The 18855-nt window shown below is 43.6% G+C and overlaps 1 protein-coding gene across 1 annotated transcript in view; it reads left to right on the forward strand.

The window, feature by feature from the left end:
- Positions 1-18855, forward strand: part of LOC108234847 (adhesion G protein-coupled receptor L3) — a 289951-nt gene that overhangs the window by 206443 nt on the left and 64653 nt on the right. The window contains exons 11-13 of the mRNA XM_037976458.1: positions 7142-7325; positions 14829-14951; positions 17016-17221. Of these exons, the coding sequence (XP_037832386.1) occupies positions 7142-7325; positions 14829-14951; positions 17016-17221 (513 nt within the window). The remainder of the gene's footprint in view (positions 1-7141; positions 7326-14828; positions 14952-17015; positions 17222-18855) is intronic.

The raw sequence follows: 18855 nt of genomic DNA on the forward strand, positions 1-18855 counted from the left end.
AAAAAAAAAAAAAAAAAAACATCAACTTTTTTATTTATTTAGGTATTTTTTGTCACCTCCCACGGTTTGTTCACCAAAGACAAATAATGCAGCTAAAGGAATTGTTTGGCGTGTTGCAGCAGCTCCATTTGTACGGTACCAAGAGGCAGTTTGCTCAAAGCGGCCGAGCGGCATCGTGGCACACCTTCCGTTCAGCTGCTCTCCTTAAGTCTAACTGAGGCTTCTTCCTCTGATCACGTCACGTTTCGCAGAGTGACCTCCACGGTGCTTTTGGCTTGTAACGTACACGAGGAACGGAATAAACAAGTTCTTATTTGAGCTCACAGCCGCAGTCTTTTAGCCCTCCTGATGTTACCTATTGTGTCGCTTCGGTTGATGTATTTCCAGCTGAAGTTGAGCTACCTTAACTGAAATGATTGATATTTGGTTGTCTTTATATATCAAGTTTAGGAGTTTTTTCGTGTTTTTCCTGCTATATGACGAAACATAATTGGATTTCTTCCAGCTGGAGGAAGCACAGCACAATAAAGAAAAATCTTTAAACCAAGGTTTGTTCGCACTCGAATGTGCTGGGGATGACTTTCAGCTGCTACCACACCAGGTTTCAGCTCAGTATCTGTAAAACTGACTAAATCGAAGCCATTTCTGTGTTTGCTAAAATCAATGAGCCGTGGCGGCCATCTTAAATCGGGTTGACTGCCGAAAGTTATAAAGTTGTAAATTCTCATCCAGTGATTTTCAGAGTTTCATTAAAATCCACCCACTGGTTCATGAGATATTTTGCTAACAGACAGAAAAGGTCGACTCCAACAGTTAATGCCAAAGTTTTAGCCGAAGGTCTTACGTGATCTCTTAGTGCTCAGAGTATGTGTTTAGGGATGACTCGCAGCTACAACCATGACAAACTTGAGTTCAGTATCCATAAAACTGACTGAGTTGAAGCTATTTTTGTGTCCGCTAAATTCAGTCGGCTTTGGCGGCCATCTTTAATTAGATTTACTTCAGCACTAATTGCTTAAAGACGCACATTCAGTTACTTTCTGAGAGTTTTGTTAAAACCTGTTGACTGATCAGTGGGTGATAAATGTCCCCGTGGTTGCTATCCCAACTCAAATAAACTTTATTCTGTAAAAAAACAAAAATACAGTAGATTGGTTTTTGGTTTACGAATCATTCCAAGAAAATCTGTATATTACAGATTTAGTGAATGTTGCATTTTCCACACTATAGATCATGGTTTTAAGACGCACCAAAAAATTTAGGTCTTCGTCTTGAAATCACCACAGATTTCAATCAGAGTTCGTGCTAAATGAACTGTTTTTACATCTTACTTTTGGCTTAAACAAAAAAAAAGGTTACCAACTGTCAGGTCTTCCGGGTGGCACAGTGGTGCAGCGATTAGAGCTGTCGCCTCCCAAGCAAGAAGGTCGCAGGTTCGCTTCCTGACCTGGGGCCTTTCTGGGTGGAGTTTGCATGTTCTCCCCATGTGGGTTTACTCCGGGTACTCCGGTTTCCTCCCACAGACCAAAAACATGCACGTTAGGTTCATTGGTAACTCTTAAATTGTCCTTAGGTGAGAGCATGAATGGTTCTTTGTCTCCATGTGTCCCTGTGATGGACTTCAGACCTGTCCAGGGTGTCCTCCGCCTCTGGCACAGTGACTGCTGGAGATCGGCACCAGCTCCCCGAGACCCGGAAAGGAGAAGCGGGTAAAAGAAAATGGATAGGAGAGACTTGATTCATTTTACCAAAGAGCTAACGGTTCCCTCTCAGCCCAGAGATGAATTATGTGGTCCAGTTCAAAAATAACCAACTAGAACTAGGACTCATTATCTCAGAAAACTGTGCTTACCAGTAATAGTGGCCCAACGCAGAATGCAGGGCACAGCGGGATGCCGTCCCCTAAAGTTAAGTTTACAAGCTCTTAAGCTGAAAGTTGGTGGCAGTTAATGGACAGAACCCCAGTTCTGTGCTTGTTTTAGGTCTGAGGACAACTTGTGCTTAAAGAAAAGTTTTGAATCTGTTGGATTTGGTTTGCATTTACATTTACAGAACCTGTTTAAAAAGTACTTGTGGTTTACATACTTTTCTCGTTGGTAACCATACTCTGCCATCTTTAGAATATGCTTTATGTTCTGATTTAGGTGTGGGAATGTGGTGTCAGTGTTTATATTGACAAAGCATAAGAGTTCAGATCTTATGTGGAAAGGTTATGAACAAGAGACAGCTCTTTGAACGACCTTGGTTTGAGTAAATAAAGATATTTACTTTCTAATGAAACAGGAGGACTCAACGACTGACATCTGGAGAGAATTAATTTTGACAATAATTACGGTTTCACAGAGTTTGGAGCAGTGGTATCCAATCCTGGTCCTCGAGGGCCACTATTCTGCGTGTTTGAGTTGTTTTCCCACTCCAGCACACCTGACTCAGTGATTGAATTGCCTCTTCGGCGTGTCCTCAAGTTCTGCAGAAGCCCGTTAATCACCCATTCATTCAAATAGCTGTTTTGAAGCAGAGAATTATCCACCCCCCAAAAAAAAAAAAAAACACGCAGGGTGGCGGCCCTCAAGGACTGGAGACGCGGCTGATTTGGGCAGGCTTGCAGTCAGTTATTTCTACAAGTGCAAAGTTATCGTTCCATTGTCTTTACAGATGAGTGTTTTTCACAACGTTGGTAGACATTCGGACTCCGAGCAGGTTCCTCCGGCTCCCTGTGACCAAAAACGCTGATAATCAGAACTCTTCAGTTTCAGTTTGCATTTTCTGACCGCTCCACTAATGACCAAAACCTGGCGTTTTAGAGCAACGCCAGTCGTTTTACAGTAATTCATGCAAACGCTATTTTTGTAAACCTTTACCCTGTTGCCAGCTTTGCATTACGTGGTTAATTCCATAAATCTTCGGATTATTTGAGAGCAGAAAGAAACAGCAGCTAACTGCTAACTGCTCTGCGGCCCGAGAGCACTTCCTGCAGGAATATCAACAGATTTTTAAACTGACAGTCTTTTAAAATAACGTTGTTATGAACTACTCTGAAATTTTTGGAGACGGTTTGGTCTTGGCCCCGCTTGGACTAGCCATTAGCTCATCAATCAGGAACTCTTATTTCTCCAAACTGAGGTGGTTCGAAGAGCAATCTGAAAAAGGAAAGATATTAATTGTTCATAACTTTTCCACAAAACCCCATTTGAAAAACTCCAAACTCTCCCTTCAGTGGTAATGTCTGTTTGTGTGTGTGTGTGTGTGAGAGAGAGAGAGAGAGAGAGAGTGTGTAATATTTAGTAGCAATAGAAAATACTGCCAGTTTAAAGCAGTATGTACTGGGTACTTACCTGGTAAATACTCTGTACTTATCCTGAACATATGTACATAGTAGGTACATACACTGAATGTACTTACCCGGCACTACCTGGTACTTACCTGGTATGTACTGTGTACTTATCTGGTGGGTACTCAGTACTTACCTGGTATGGTAAATGGCCTGCACTTGTATAGCTCTTTATCTGGTCCAAGGACTCCAAAACCCCTTCACAGTACAATCAGTCATCCACCCATTCATTCACCCATTCTCACACTGATGGTGGTAAGCTACATTGTAGCCACAGCTGCCCTGGAGTAGACCGATAAAAGTGAGGCGGCCATCACACCGGCGACACCGAACCCTCTGACCACCACCAGTTGGCAAGGCAGGTGAGGCGTCTTGCCCAAGGACACAACAGCTGAGACGGACAAAACAGGGGCTTGAACCGGCAACCCACCGGTTACAGGTCGAGCCCTTACCTCCTGAGCCACTACTGCCCCAATGGCATGTACTTACCTGGTACTTATCCAGTATGTACCAGGTATTTACCTGGTAGTCTTACATACCGTGTACTTACCTGTTCTTACGAGCTCCATATTAAGTACATACCTGGTACTTTTGCAGTACATGCTAGGCGGTATTATGTATCACCGCCTGATATTCTTGTCATGATTGGTTCTTCTTGTGAAGAACCAATCTGAAAACCACTCGAAGGTTTGTGTGACCTCGTGTCCTCCCTCCTCGGCGTACGTTCTTACCTCATGAAGTTTCTGACCTTATTCCTTGTCCTGTCGGGTGACTTATTCTATCCCGTTTGTGTAACCTTTTATAAACCTCTCCTATATGTGTGTGTTATGTGTGTGTGTAGGATGGAGGGGAGGCAAGACACTCCTCTGCTAGTCCGTCAGTCCTGACCCCCGAAGCACCATTATTTCAGTGTTCTAAGAAGCGAGGAAAAGAAAATGTTGAAGTTGTGAACAAAGGAAAAAGGAAAGGGGGGGGAATGTCAGCGCCTGAAGAAAAAGAGCGCCTTAATTGAGAGTGAATCAACCTCTGCTTCTAGCTGAATGTCAAAAGGTGTGATTGGAGATTGGGTGCAGATAATGAATAATTACTTCAAAGCTGGTCGACTCCCCGTGCGTGCGGAGCTGGTTTACTGTGTACTGGCAGGTGCGGAGATGTGTGTGCTCACTCTTGCGTCAGACTTGCACAATGTGTGTGTGAGAAGTACGCTTTGAATGGTAAAAAAAAAAACAGCTGGTGCGCCATGAATTTCAATAAAACCAGTCCTCCGTCTCCTCTTTCTGTTACACTGGGTTTTAACAAACACAAAATTATACTGTCTCTGGGGATTTCAGCGCCCTTATCCTTTAATAATAATAATACATTTTAATAATACAGAAGTTATTCGAGGCATTTTTTTTTTTTTTTTTTTTTTTTAGTTTTTATCCTCTTTAGCTTAATCCCCATTTTCTCTGAGCGAACCTTTTATTCCCTCTCATAATCTGCTGGTCAACAATGTGTTTTTGAGTAAAACGCAGTTTTGTTGCACTCCTTGTTTGTTTTGGTTTTTTTTGTTTCATTTTTAATGCATCTTCAGGGACGGGTTTACCAAACGGGCTTATGTGGAGATCCAAAGAGCTTCGTGTTCACATCTCTACAGTAATACATTGATTAGGGCGTCTGCTTAGGGTCACTGTCTCGCTGAAAGTTCAAATTTCTTTTCTTGTCAGCACCTGAAGTTAGTAAAAACTGCTCATCGTGTTGCTGCCACCACCCTGTTTTACTGTGGGTATGGTTCTTTATTGGCGATGCTCGGTGTTATTACCCGCAACAAACGGATCCTTTTTCAAATTCTTTGCCAGTCCTTGGTGTTTTTCTTTGTAAGAAATGGTTTCCAGACAGCAAAGTCGCTCTACCCCACAGTCCCGACGTATTGATATCAAATCAACTTTATTATTAAGCCCATTTAAACGGTAAATGGACTGTACTTGTATAGCGCCTTTTTTAGGCCAATCAGGCCACTCTAAGCACTTTACAACACAATCTGTGCCCTCATTTACTCATCCACACAACAGCTCTCTACTGAATCCCTACAAAGCTAATCTGAATAAATCATTCTTTAGAGTCTAATCAGTGCTTTAAACTCCATTCATACACCGATGGGACACATCGGAGTAGAAAGGGGTTCAGTGTCTTGCTCAAAGACACTTCGACGTGACTGCTGCAAAGAATCGAACCTCCGACTCTCTCATTGGAGGACGACTGCTCCAACCACTGAGCCACAGCCAGAGTTTACCAAAGTTTTGTACAAAGAATCCCAAAATTGCAGCTTTTAAGAACAGGAGAACGTTGTCGCAGGTGTCCTTCAGTGTTTTAGTGTAGGCCTCTGGGCAGCCTCCCTGACCAGCTTCCATTTTGTTTCTTGTTTAACGTTGGAGATTTAAACCTGGAGAATTGGTTTGGACCCTTCTCCTGACTGTCACCCTTCGGCAGTGAGACGCTTTTGATGCTTTAGACCAGTGGTCGCCAATCCTGGTCCTGGAGGGCCACCATCCTGCAAGTTTTACTTGTTTCTCTGCTGCAACACACCTGATTTGAATCAGTGGGTGATTAACAGGCTGCTGCAGAACATGAAGAGGGGATTTAACTGCTGAATCAGGTGTGTTGGAGCAGGGAAACAAGGAAAACATGCAGGATAGTGGCCCTCCAGGACCAGGATTGGACACCCCTGCTTTAGAACTGTGGCTTTCGCTGTAGGATCTCAAGTCGGTAAATATCAGGAAATGTGTACGAGGCGAGCCGAATTTATTTCAGGTCGATCCGAGTGGGTGGCGGCCGTGTACCCTATCAAATCAAATCAGAAGATGCTACGATACGAGTATTAGCTTAACAGCGTGAAACAAAGTCTCACGGTCTCGTTTTCTCTGTGTACACACAAATGTTTCTATTATCACCAGCAGTTCAGATTCCTAATAACATGTTTGACCACCTGCTTGACTTTAATAGATTAGAAATAGCTCGTCTACATTTCCAGGGGGCTCAGTTTGCTCCTCTCCTTCGGTGGTGGTGCGAGGATTCTGTTGCTTCACTTGACCAATTAGTATTCCATCCATAAATCTTGCCATTGGCATTTTTAAATCTTTAATGGCTCTTAATTTTTCATCTTGTCTCGAGGATGTTCGTTTCTTCCCCCCCCCCCTGTTGTTGTGGGGAGATTAAAGAAGGCGTAATCGTCGTTCAATGCTATCATTATTTTTGTGCAGGGGGAGATCGGAGCTAAATGGTTGCAGATAGCCGCTACCAAGCGAATACCTCTCACACCCACAGGAGTGTCTCGCTGCTGCGCGTTAGGGCTTGTCAGCATGTAGGATCATTTATCACACCAATTAAAGACTTTAGCCTCAAGTCATCCAACAACTGGCCTCTAGTCCTGTAAGGAGAAGTTGTGATTCGTTTTACGTTGATTAATTCTTTCTGTAGATAAAAGGAAATGGCCACAAAAACAAGGTGACTGATTCCTCCGCCGCCAGTTGACCTTTTGTATTCAAAAACGTAGCTTGGATAAATTGGGAATAGTCAAAAAATTGCTCTGGACATCGATTATAGTAAAAGTTTTCGGATCAAATTTAGAAAAAAAAAGGAACTATCGTCCATCTTTTCTGCACGGTCCCAAAGGATTGTGGGATTTGTTGCTTCAGTCGAACCCTCTTTGATCTCCCCTAACTGCCACCATTTACCATATCACCGTCTCAAACAGCCACGGTCCCGAGCCACTTTGGTTTTCTCTTTCTATTTGTTTATCCCCTCACTAAATCAATGGTCTGGACTCCGCAGGCCATGGTGGAGACGGTCAACAACTTGCTGCAGCCGCAGGCCCAGGCGGCGTGGAGGGAGCTGAGCACGGGCGAGCAGCTGAGGGCCGCCACCATGCTGCTGGACACGGTGGAGCAGGGGGCCTTCGTGCTGGCCGACAACCTGCTGAAAACCGACATCGTGCAGGAGAACACCGACAACATCCGTAAGTGCACTCACGCCACATTCAGGCTCTGCAGCGTCCTTACATTCAAACGCCACTTACAGCTCCAACGATGAGCTGCGGCGGCTTCTCGGAGACGAACTGAGATTGTTTTCCACGACGTATTCAATCGTCAAATTGGCATCTTGAGATTAAGCGGTTACGGCCACCTCGCTGTAATGTCGAAACATATCGTGCCTTTCAGTTGTCTCTTCCATATTCTTGTTTACTAGTTTGAATTTTGAGCAAACTGAATAATGTTTACTTACATGCATATCTGTAAAAAACACGATAATGTTTAGGTTGTTCTCGAGCTTTGAGATGTGCCTTCTTTTACGAAACAGGCAATAAACCAAAAAAGGCAAAAATACTTCCAAAGCCCTGCCGGCAGAAAGCACTGTGTTGTTTTTTTCCGATCCTGAAAAGACCGAGGTGGCGTGGCGGAGCTGGAAGTCAACCCTCTGCTGTCATGCCTCTGAGCTGCCGGTGTGTAAAGTTGGCTTCCGCCGCTTGAGGACGCAGGATTCGGAGGGGGAAACACGCGGCGCCCCTTTTATCCGCAGTGCTCCGGGCCGTCCGTCCTTAGGTTTCGCAATGCCGTCTTTCCTCTGTGTCGGCTCGCATCACGGCGGGACGAAAAGCGGGTTAAAGACTGGATGAACTTATCACAAAACCGTTTAACGGAAAAGCCTGGTTATTTTAGCCGCTGTGGACATGATCGTCAACGCGCACGCTATCAGAATCACGTAGGACTGCTAGAACCAAAGTCAGTCACATGCTGTTGTATTCCAGGTGTCGATAACGGAGCCTGAGCTTCTCAGGCGCACGTTGAGTGTCGTGAGCGCCATGATGACAGAACAGAACGAGAGAAGTTGGCAAATATTGGCTTTATCGCGACGGATCGTCCATCCATCCATTTTCTTTTACCCGCTTCTCCATTCCGGGTCGCAGGGAGAGGCGGGGGACACCCTGGACAACCTTTCATGCCACACTCACACCTAGGGACAGTTTTAGAGTTACCAGTGAACCTAACATGCATGTTTTTTGGCCTGTGGGAGTAAACCCAGGTGAGCACAAGGAGGCGACTGATGACGTCATTGGATAATCAATAATGTTGTAATCGCATGTTTTTCTGGAACATTGGGCAGCACTAATGTGCACACATTGAAAGCAAACAATCGATAGATCTAAATTACAACATTTTAAAGGTTTCATTTAAATCCCGGCACCCCTCCACCCACCAAAAAAACAACATGAAAATGAGAATGCACACCGTTTAGGTTGTGTACTCGCACACACGGTGACAAAATTCATCTCCTCGTGCACAAGTAGCGTTACAGGTAACACCACTGAGAGGCACATTTTTCATTTTACAAATTAGTGTCAAAACGTCCTTGTACAATCAATTAAAGCTGATTAAAAAGTGTAGGAGGACAAGACGGCTGTTTCTTTTACTTTCTTGTTAGGGGGAAAAAAAAAAAATCAACACATATTGTATTCCAGCAGACAAATTACGTATAATTTAGATGTCTTTTGTTTGCAAGTGTAAACCATCTTGGAACAAATTACTCAATCTGCACAGGGGGAAAAAAAAAGAAAAAAAAGATATTTAGCTCATCTGGATGGACTCTGCTCTGCCAGTTATGACACTTAGACGATTATAGGACTGATTTAAAGCGCCGAATGTTCCGTTTTGCCTCTTGAATTTCTTTTTGGCGTTTTAAAAAAAATATATATATATTTTATGCTGCCGCTTGTTGTACAGAAGCCGAGTTTTACCACATGTTTATCGATCCGGGGCGCTCCGCTATTGACGGCGGAGCACTTGATGGCACCGGATCAAGTGTGAAGGTCACCGGAGAAACGCCTCTCCCTTTTCTGGGAGGGGGGTCAAGTTTAGCAGGACTGCTTCGGGGCTGAAAGAAAGACAGCTGCAAATTGACATTTATCTCATGGCTGCGTTTGAACCACTCGTGCAGATCAGGGATCAGTGCTCATTTTTTTTTGGTCTCCACGGTAGAAACACACAAGCGAGCCCGGATAACGAAACACCTGTCATGGCCGTTCTACCTGGCGGTGCTAATTCAGACCTGCACGCGTCCATTTTTTTTTTTGGTTTTACTTTGAATTATATCTGCCATTTACAAACAGAAACAAAAGATTTCACCCTCCCCACCCCCTCAAGAAGGTTGCCAGAGGCACAAGGGCTTCTTTAAATCCATAAAATAAAGTCAAGTCATGATGTATAACCTTCTTCTCGTAGCATGTGGGCTTTTTTTTTTTTTTTTTCTCCTTCTATGTTCTTGCTGCCATGGCAACCTAAAAATATAGGTCTGCTTATTTAAAAGGAAGCCAGCGTAAGGAGAATTAATAAAAAGGGGTTTTATTGTATCTGGCACACAATTCATCTGGGTATTAAGGAGATTCGGAGCTCGTTTAGAGAGACGGTGGCGGCACAGCCCGACGTGAGATTTTACAGCCCGTAGTGGTAGCCTGGTTAATTATGTGCTGGTGACATGTTTACTAGGCCTTATCTCTCTGTTTGCTTGGCTTATTTTTATTTTTATTTTTTGTTTTTTCCCCCGCCAGTTGGCTCCGGTAATCCCTCATGCTAGCGAGGGTTGTTAAAAACGAGGACGAGGAGGCTCCGTTTTAATGATTGGTAATCAGCGCAGCAGCTAATGATTGATCGTTCACTTCGAATTACTTGGGTGAAGGGTTTATTGTGTGCAGATTCATGTGTTTTTACTGATAAGATGGGCTGTGGGTTGGTTTTTTTTTTTTATGATTTGAACTAAATCTTGGGCTCCATCTACACTACTCCAAATAGATTTTAAAAATTTTTTTGTTTGTTTATAAAGGACAAAAAAATCCTTTTCAAACAGCTTTAACAAAAACACTGAGAACACCTATTTCCCGCAGCCCAATCGACCACTTTTCCAACACATCAGAATACAGATAAACATTCTTTCCTTGGCTAAAATGTCTCTTTTTTTAATATTGTTTGCATTGTCTCCTCAGCTAATACCCTTTTCACCACAAGATCAAAGTTCCTTAAAGACAGAATCGAAATCCTTGACATGAAGACGGACAAAGCAGCTCTTTTCACGTCCATCGTCCAAAATTGAAGCCAAAAAAGTCCTTTTTACGGGAGCTGCCATGTAGATTCTGCGCGCCGAAACGCCTACACAGCCTCCTAACTCGCTAACAGGCTGACATGTTTTAAATCTCAAAAAATTAATTAAAACTGAAGATAATTTTAAAAAATACAGCAGCGAAGTAAGAAACAAATCAAGAGAAATCAAGACAAAAAAGTCATTTGTTTACTTTTAGGGGCTGATTTTAAAAAGCAGTACTGCCTGCAGCCACTAGGGGGCGTTCGTCCTGTGTGGCTTTGACTTCCCGGTTCTGGTCTTGTGTCTCGTTATAACATAACGTAACGATCACGGATCAAAGCGAGATAGATGCATAAAATCCTGTGAAAGCAGATTATTTCTGTTGCTTTTTGCATCTGCAATCACCACACGAGCCGAGGGGTTTGGTTTTATTCAGGGTGCACCCGTGTGGACTGGAGATACGGAGCTTTAGGAATCGGCAGCGTAGCAGCCCATTTTGCTCATGCTTCACTTTCTCTTGGCACTGCAGGAACCCAAACAAATATGGAGCTGGGTTTGTTTTTGTTTTTTTTTCTGTCTCACTTTATTCTGACCTTGTACACATCAACCTCGCAGCCTTTAATCATGTGCTAAAATGATTAATAACCGAGAGAAAACCGTAAACAGTACCAAAGAAGAAACAAGTTTGATATAATTTAGCTAAGCTAAGAAGGTTCTTTCTCCTTATTTTATGATGGAGTTAATTTGGATATTCTTGCCAACTAGTAGTGTAAAATGGATATTTCAGCATTTTTGTTAGAATGTGAAAAGACATCAGTTAAAAAATGATCTATAGTAGTGTAGACGGGCCTTATTTTCTATACAGCACATGGTGACAGTTTCCTAAAAGCTTTGTATTGCGTCTACACGAATCCACGATAAAAGGAGTGTTTTTTACAAACATTTTCTTTTAACTTACAAAATTAACTTTTTTCTTTTCGTAACCAAAAAAAAAATGCAGTTTGCATGTGGATGGGAGGTGCAAAGTAAGCAGAAAGTCTCCATTTGTCAAAAATAAATGAATAAATAAAATTCCAGAGAAGTATTGATAAGTGTATAGTTCTTGTTGTAGTCGTAAATAAACACATGATACGACGCTATAAAAAACAATGAAGTAGCAGCCATGACTGTGGTCTAGAAACCAAGACAACAATGGAGCTGGTTTTATTGTTTTTTTGTTTAGATATGTGCCTCGCTTTGTCCTGAACTTGTTCAGCTTAGATTGTGTGCTGAAAAGGTTCATAACTGAGAAAAAGCTACACTTTTAGAAGAATTTTCAGCTGAGCTAAAAAGGATTTGTTTCTGCTTTTTAATATACGTTGATGTCGACGTTGTCGCCACCTAGTGGCACATTGTGGGTAGTTTTTGTTTAACTTTCCGCTTGGTAAGATTTTTTCGAAAAAGATAAAAATTCTATTTGAAATCAATCTCCCGAGTACTGTATGTCGTGTAGACAGAGCCGTAAAGCATGAAAAAGCTTCCTTACTATTTTAGACTTGATCTTTTTTTTTTCCGTCTGCCTCCAGTGGAGGGTATATTTCCTCAGTCACCGTGTCTTGTGTTTACACTTTCACATCGCGCGCGTTCGTCCCGGGTTTTGTTTGCGTCAGTCTCTCCGCGATAATCTCACGAGCAGATTTCTGCTGATTAGCCGTGTTATTCAAACCCCGCTTTGAAGGTGTAGCCTTTGGGCCCGACAACTCCTATGGCATCAAAGAAAAATTCCCCGAAGCCCGTCGTAAGCTCTTTTCCGTAGCCGCGCGGGGAAAACGAGAGCAAAGAGGGAGAAGAAAAATGCTTCCTTTATTCAAAAGGCAGGCTTGGAATCCAGGGAATGGTGCGGTATCTGGGGTATTGTCTTAGCTAAGTTGAATGGGAATGTATCAAAAAAAAAAAAAAAGCCCTGGCCTTTTACGAAAGCACAAGAGACAAGAGAATACTGATACAAAAGGTTTTTTTTTAAAAAAAAAAAAAAAGAGAAACTATGGGAAGCCACGGTATGAAAACAGACACAAAGGGAGGATTAAATGTGCCCTCTCCGCAGCTTTCTGTTGGTGCTAACCTTTATCAAAGTCAGCGTGTCACAGTGGCATCGGAAACACGAACTGAATTCGTTATCGGATTTAATTAAGTTTCTGTTGCGTGCGCGCGTTCGAGTTGCGTTTTCAAGATGAGAGCCTCCACTTCAGACTAATCTGCCAGCCGGCTTCAGAGCAGCCGGAACAATAGCTGGAACTCCTGCCAGCATTAAAACCTCCAACGAGCGGACCGGGGGGGGGGGGGGGGNCGTTAACAGTGGAGCCATCTCCATCGAGAAAACGTGACGTTGATGCGGCGTGTCGAACACGCAAACCCCCTATTTCTTTTGACACAAGCTTGTGTTTTCGTTACTGTAATTTACATGTGTTTGTGTCGACTCCACCAGTAAAAATTTACACCATTTTGAATATAAATGATTATTAAACCAGAGGTTTTTAGCTTTGTGAGCCGTTTAACTTACCGGTAAACCTGCAGCTTGTTGCAGACGACCATTACGTTTGTGGAAAAAAAAAAAACAAATCTTAATTTGTGGAGTTGTTTTTGTTCTTTTTGGTAGATCGTGTGACCAATAATGGAACGAGGCGAGTCACGTTCTGTTAAAAGTCGTCGCCGCTCCGATCTTTATTTTAAATGACATAAAACCTCGGAAATCGCGTTTCTGACACGCGTCTTCAGCTCGCGGCAGGTTACGCGCGGTCGTGACTAACTCCTGACAAAATGCCGAGTCGTGTTGGTTTTCAGTTAGCGAGCGTGCTGCCGCAAATTTGCTTCCACCCCTAACTCCACTTCATCTGATGTGTTTATTTAAGAATCTGACATTTATGAAGCTTTCTTGCCGTCCCCCCCCCGTCCCCCCCCCTCATCGCGATGACTCGGTGGATTCGTCTCAGTTCCTCGAAAGTTAATTTGACATTTAGGAATGCCAAAGACTTCACACCACTCGAGATTAGAGAATACTAGACTGGCTGTTTTAAATCAAATTGTATCGCGGCGTAATAACTTTGATGGAACGAGCTCTTTATTTCAGCCGGGCTCCTATCAGCAGCTCGTTTCCTTCTTCAGTGTGACACGGAAATCTTTGAACCGTAAATTAGGCGCTTGCTTCAGACACAACAGCTGTTGAGCTGCCGTGGCGGCTGCTCTTTATCGTCGTCTTGTATCTCACTCCGTCTCTGCTTCTAATGAGGGGAAAAAAAAAAAAGATTCCCTGATATGTATTCGCCCTCCGCCAAACAAGCAAAAGAGAATCTTGTTTTTTTTCACATCTCAGAAGAAAAGTGTCACCTTTTACATTCGATAATCTCGATTTCTATAGTAAGACGCCAATGTTTTCTGTGCCGAGATTTAAAAGCAAGAAAGTCCTTCAGAGACGAATGGCTCAGGAAAAGTGGCGTTATTTGATGACGAGGAGAGCCGCAACTGACTAAACCCTGGAACACAAGAAGGTTCACTGAGGACCGTAAGTTTAAAGGGGGTAGTTCAGATTTTTGAAGTGTTTATTTTGTGGAAACGTTTCAAACGATATCTATCCTGTTCAGTCTGGAGACGCTAGCTAACAAGCTAACACGCTAGTCAAGCTAGGCTAAGATCAAAGTCCTGCTGCCCTAAAACAACTCCCAAGGTTTTCAAATTTCATAGCGTTTCTTGCGAATGCTGTTTCGTAAACCTTTCCATCACCGCCAGGTTTACGTTACACTTCCGTCTTGGCCGGGATGCTGCGATATTCCCGACCGGAAGGGCCCGAGGCTACAGCTAGCCGCTGCTGTTAGCGCTGGCAAACAGTCACAGGGTTCGATGTAAACAAGTGGGTAATGTGAAACCGATGGTGATGTAAAGGTTTTTAAATGATGTTTAGGTGAGCCGTGACGCCATGAAGGTTGTGAAGGTTGGTCCCACTCGGACTAGCCATGAGCTCGTCGATCTGGTCAAAGTTAAACTCGATTTCTCCAAACTGAGGTCCTTCAGTCGGTACAATATGTGTTGTTTTACCTTTTTCCACAGAACCTCGCATCAAAAAATCGGAACTACGGCTTCCATTTGAGTAATTTACTGTGAATGCTATAACACAGCGTTACAAAGTACGCCTAAAGTTTACTGGGTTTTAATTTAAAAATAAGAACAAATAAGACTTTCTCCAAGGTTCTGGTAATGTTTCACACAACTAATTGAAAAAGTCTGGTGTGGAAAAATATCATCTCTCGCAAAATAAAACCCCGCAGTTCCAGTCTTAAAACTACGCGCCTTCACAGTTGAACTTAAAGCCGTGTATTGATTGGTGAACTTGGTGTGGGCTGCTTGTGTTGGTGCGCAGAGCTGGAGGTAGCGAGGATGAGCACAGACGGGAACCTGCCCGATCTGAAGTTCCCACAGAGCGGAGGACAAGGCAGTTCCATCCACCTGTCGGCGAATACCCTGAAGCAGCACGGCCGGAACGGTGAGTCCACGGAGTCCCTTTCAGTCCGCTTCTTTGTCCCTTTTTTTTGTTTGTTTGTTTTATTGGCTGCGTGCGATTTATAATGGTGGACAGCTCACAGTTAGGGATAAACTGTCCAGAGCGACTTGATCGGCGGAAACGGTTGGAAGATGAGGCGGAAGGTGAAGGAATGCACGTCGCCCGTTAGCGGTCGGAGAACGGGACGGGGACAACTCATCTATGACGCTGACAAAGACGGGGCCATTTTGGTTCAGGTTTGTTAGCTGCGGAAGCCATCTTGAACTGCGTGGACTCCAGTTTTAGTTTAGGGGCGCAAATGAGAACTTTTTGACTGTTTCACTGAAACTCGTGCAGTTCGTGAGATACTATATGTCTGTTAGCACACACACACACACACACACACACACACACACACACACATGGTTACATGATCGCCCTCCTTTCATGGGGTGTGAGGTAATTACTGCCGTTCATTTGAAACTCTTTTCTTCAGTTTTCATCTGCTTTTTTTTTTAAAGAATGTTAAATTCAAAGCCATAGCAGCTGCCAAAATACGAACTTTCATTGGTTTTTATTTGAACCTTTAAGCTTCTATCGATTTCTACATTGTTAAATGTTCATTTAGGGGTTATTGGAACTCAAACTCATTAGGGTTTTTTGGAAAACAGCCTTGAAAAACAGCAAATATTCCTCGTCTTTGTTTAAAGCTAAATTCGGCGATCAGTTATGGCCGCTTGAAGTTATTCTCCTCCTGCCTCGTCTCGTCCTCACGGCTTTTAGTCCCCGTTTCTTTTTGTAGAAGAAGAAGTTTACGTTTTCTGTTTCAACCCGACGCCTCCAACTCTGTTTACATCCAGGGAATTTTTAACCGACTCAATATCCGTCGCGAGCCGAGGCAAACTTGTCAGTGTTCGGATGTAAACAAACGACTCATAATTGTTGGCAACAAACCACGACTATTACAAATTATTACAGATCACGCTGTAGACGTTTGGTTGAGCCAGATGTGTATTTAGTGGTTATTTCTATCATAGATGATGTACAGATCCAAGAGATTCAAATCAAACACACTGGATTGTTGCGTATTTTGACATCTAATATGGCTTTAAGCTCTGCTTAAGAATACATGCAATACATGCTTCAAGAGCCCCATGTTTAGGATTTTTAACTCATGCAAATCAGAATGGACTCTGGCTGAGCTGAATGTCTCTCAGCTGGAGAGCTAAGTCCACGTCCAGCTGTGCACAGGTAGGGTGGGTGTTTTCTTTCCCCCGTCGACTACGGCTGCAGCACCCAAAGGCTTTTCTTTTGGTTGGAGTGAGTGATCTCGATCACGACGGGGGTGGGGGGCAGCTTTCTTTGATATGAGGACTTAAAAGAGAGACCCTATGGGGAGACGGATGTGCACGAGGCAAATTATCAACAAGAAAAACTGCCCGCCTTTGTAAAAGGCCGCCAGGAACGCGTTGGCCATAACTTTTTTTTGTTCACGGGGTTGACGGGTTATTTACGTTGGAACAAAATGGAAGCACCTTGGCGTTTGGAGGGTTTGTGCTCTCAGATCTCAGAGTTCATTTTCTCTTTTTAGAGTCACGGTTTTCGACTATTTTTTTGTTTTTGGTCAATATTTCAGAAGTGCCATACGTTAGTAGCAGATAATTCACCATTTAGGCTTTTTAAATGTTAAATATTTCCATGGGCGTGTTGTGTAGCTGAAAAAAGTGAAGCAGTTTGGCGTTAAGACGACTTTGTGAAGGTCTGGTTAAAGCTGGGTGCAGGTTTTTTTTGTACGGTAAACACGGAGTCGTCGCTCGTTTCAAACCACTTTCTAATCATTTCACAGAAGCCTTTGAAACTGTTTGCCTCGTTCTGCGGTCTGAACGGCTTTTCTCCACACTAAATTGCGGCCTTAATGCCATTTTTCGGGCCTTCTGTGAACGTTCGGCGCGCTGAAACTTAAAAGGCCGTTTTTGTCCAAATGTTGACTTCGCTGCTGTTTTCAACCAAACGTTCTCCTTTTTTTTTATCTGTGTGGAAAAAAAACTTACAACCGTCTCTCTCCAGGCGAAATTCGAATAGCCTTCGTCCTGTACAAGCACATCGGCGGGTACCTGTCGACGGAAAACGCCAGCATCAAGTTGGGCAGCGAAGCCATGGCCACCAACTACTCGGTCATCGTCAACTCGCCGGTGATCACGGCTGCCATCAACAAGGACTCCAACAAAGTCTACCTGTCGGACCCCGTCATTTTCACCATCAGACACCTGCAGGTAAAAGCGCCGTTCCTTAGGATCTGGGCACGAACGTCAGATTAACCTGAGGTTTTTCCTGATTTGTCCAAACTCTTGTTTCTCGTGGTGGAAAGTTTATATGACCGAGTTTGAAGTCATTGGGACTTTCCCTGAATCCACATTGAGGTCAGAATTACACATGGAGGCTTAAACACATGGCACCGGTCCATATTCTGCAAATTATCAATCGGATCGACAATTTGAGGAGGCCGTTCTTTAAAATCGAGTCCCGACTTAACGTTAGCTCGCTTCATCCAATCAGAAACCAGCTCTGATGTGTGTTTGGGATCATTGTCCAGATGTGTCCAGGTTTTTACTGTCTTTTGAAGGGTGTCCGGTGTCACAGAGTGTCCCATTACCCAATCATGATGGTACCACCACCATGCTTGACAGTTGATCCAGTGATCTTAGGCTTGAAAGCCTCATCCCAGGTATCATTGTGGCTAAACAAAAAAAATCAGTCTTTCTTGTCTGACCTAAAACCTTTCTCCAGGAGGAATTTAGCTTCAAATGACAGTCCAGCTTGAAGGGAGTTGGTTTTGGAGCGGGGGCTGCTCCCTTGGTCGGTACCCGTTCGGTCGATGGCAATATAAAACTGTCTTCGCCTTCCAGTAGTCTCTGGGCTTGAGCCTGATTGGTTCCTGGGCTGCTCCTCAACATCCTGACTTCCTTTCATCTCAGATTGACGGACGGTCAGTCCAACAGGTGCCGTCGAACTAACTCCCCTCCTGCTGGTGAAGAGAAACTACCAGCTGCAGTCGATCGTGATCACGACCGACAAGGTAACAGGCCTCAATCTGGACCCTTCAGCACCACTTAATAAAAGATTTAGGTGCATCTATTTACTTATGCCTTTTGATGAGTACATGTTATATGGCAGCCCTTTTGAATTTATTGGTTTTAGGTTGTTTATTTTTTTGTCTTTTCCCATTTGTTTACTCAGAAAATACACTTACTCGATAAAACCAAACCTTTTATCAGAATCCCCCCCACACACTCCCTCCCTGAAGAGCAACATAAACGTTAACCAAGTGAAATGAAGACGCCGCACTCCCGGAAAGGTGTGAAAATTAAACTGTCAGAAAGCGACGTGGCGGTGAAGCTCGCCGCCGTTGGCGAGCAAACACCGGCGGCGAGCTCGCCCTCACTGGAAGCTGCTTCGTCATCACGGGGGGGCCATGACTTCTCCCTCTCTCTCTCTCTCTCTCTCTCTCTTCGACTCCATTATCTTCTCCACACTTTGCCGCCCTCGAAATATCCCCTGTTTTGTCTACAAAAAGCTCCTCCAGCGATTATCAGAGATGTTGAACAACTGCAGGAGCAGATTTTTTTCTGGGTTTTTTTTTTCGCCTCCTCGTGTAGGAGGGACCTGCAGGAAAGCAGGAGCAGCAGATAAAGTGAGAGGACCATAGCTCAGGGACGGTAAAATTAAATGGTGGGAAAATGTCAAAGGACGGCTTCAGAGCAGTTATTGCTCCGACTCGCCTGCCCTAAGAAGAGATTTGTAATTTGAACACTGATTTTACTACGTTGTTCCAACCTTTTCTCGCCAAGATCAAGTCATTTCAATAAAAGCGTGTCCTGTTTTGTTAAAAAAAAAAAAAAAAAAAAAA

This window comes from Kryptolebias marmoratus, linkage group LG7, assembly GCF_001649575.2.
Source record: "Kryptolebias marmoratus isolate JLee-2015 linkage group LG7, ASM164957v2, whole genome shotgun sequence".
Taxonomy (NCBI): Eukaryota; Metazoa; Chordata; class Actinopteri; order Cyprinodontiformes; family Rivulidae; genus Kryptolebias; species Kryptolebias marmoratus.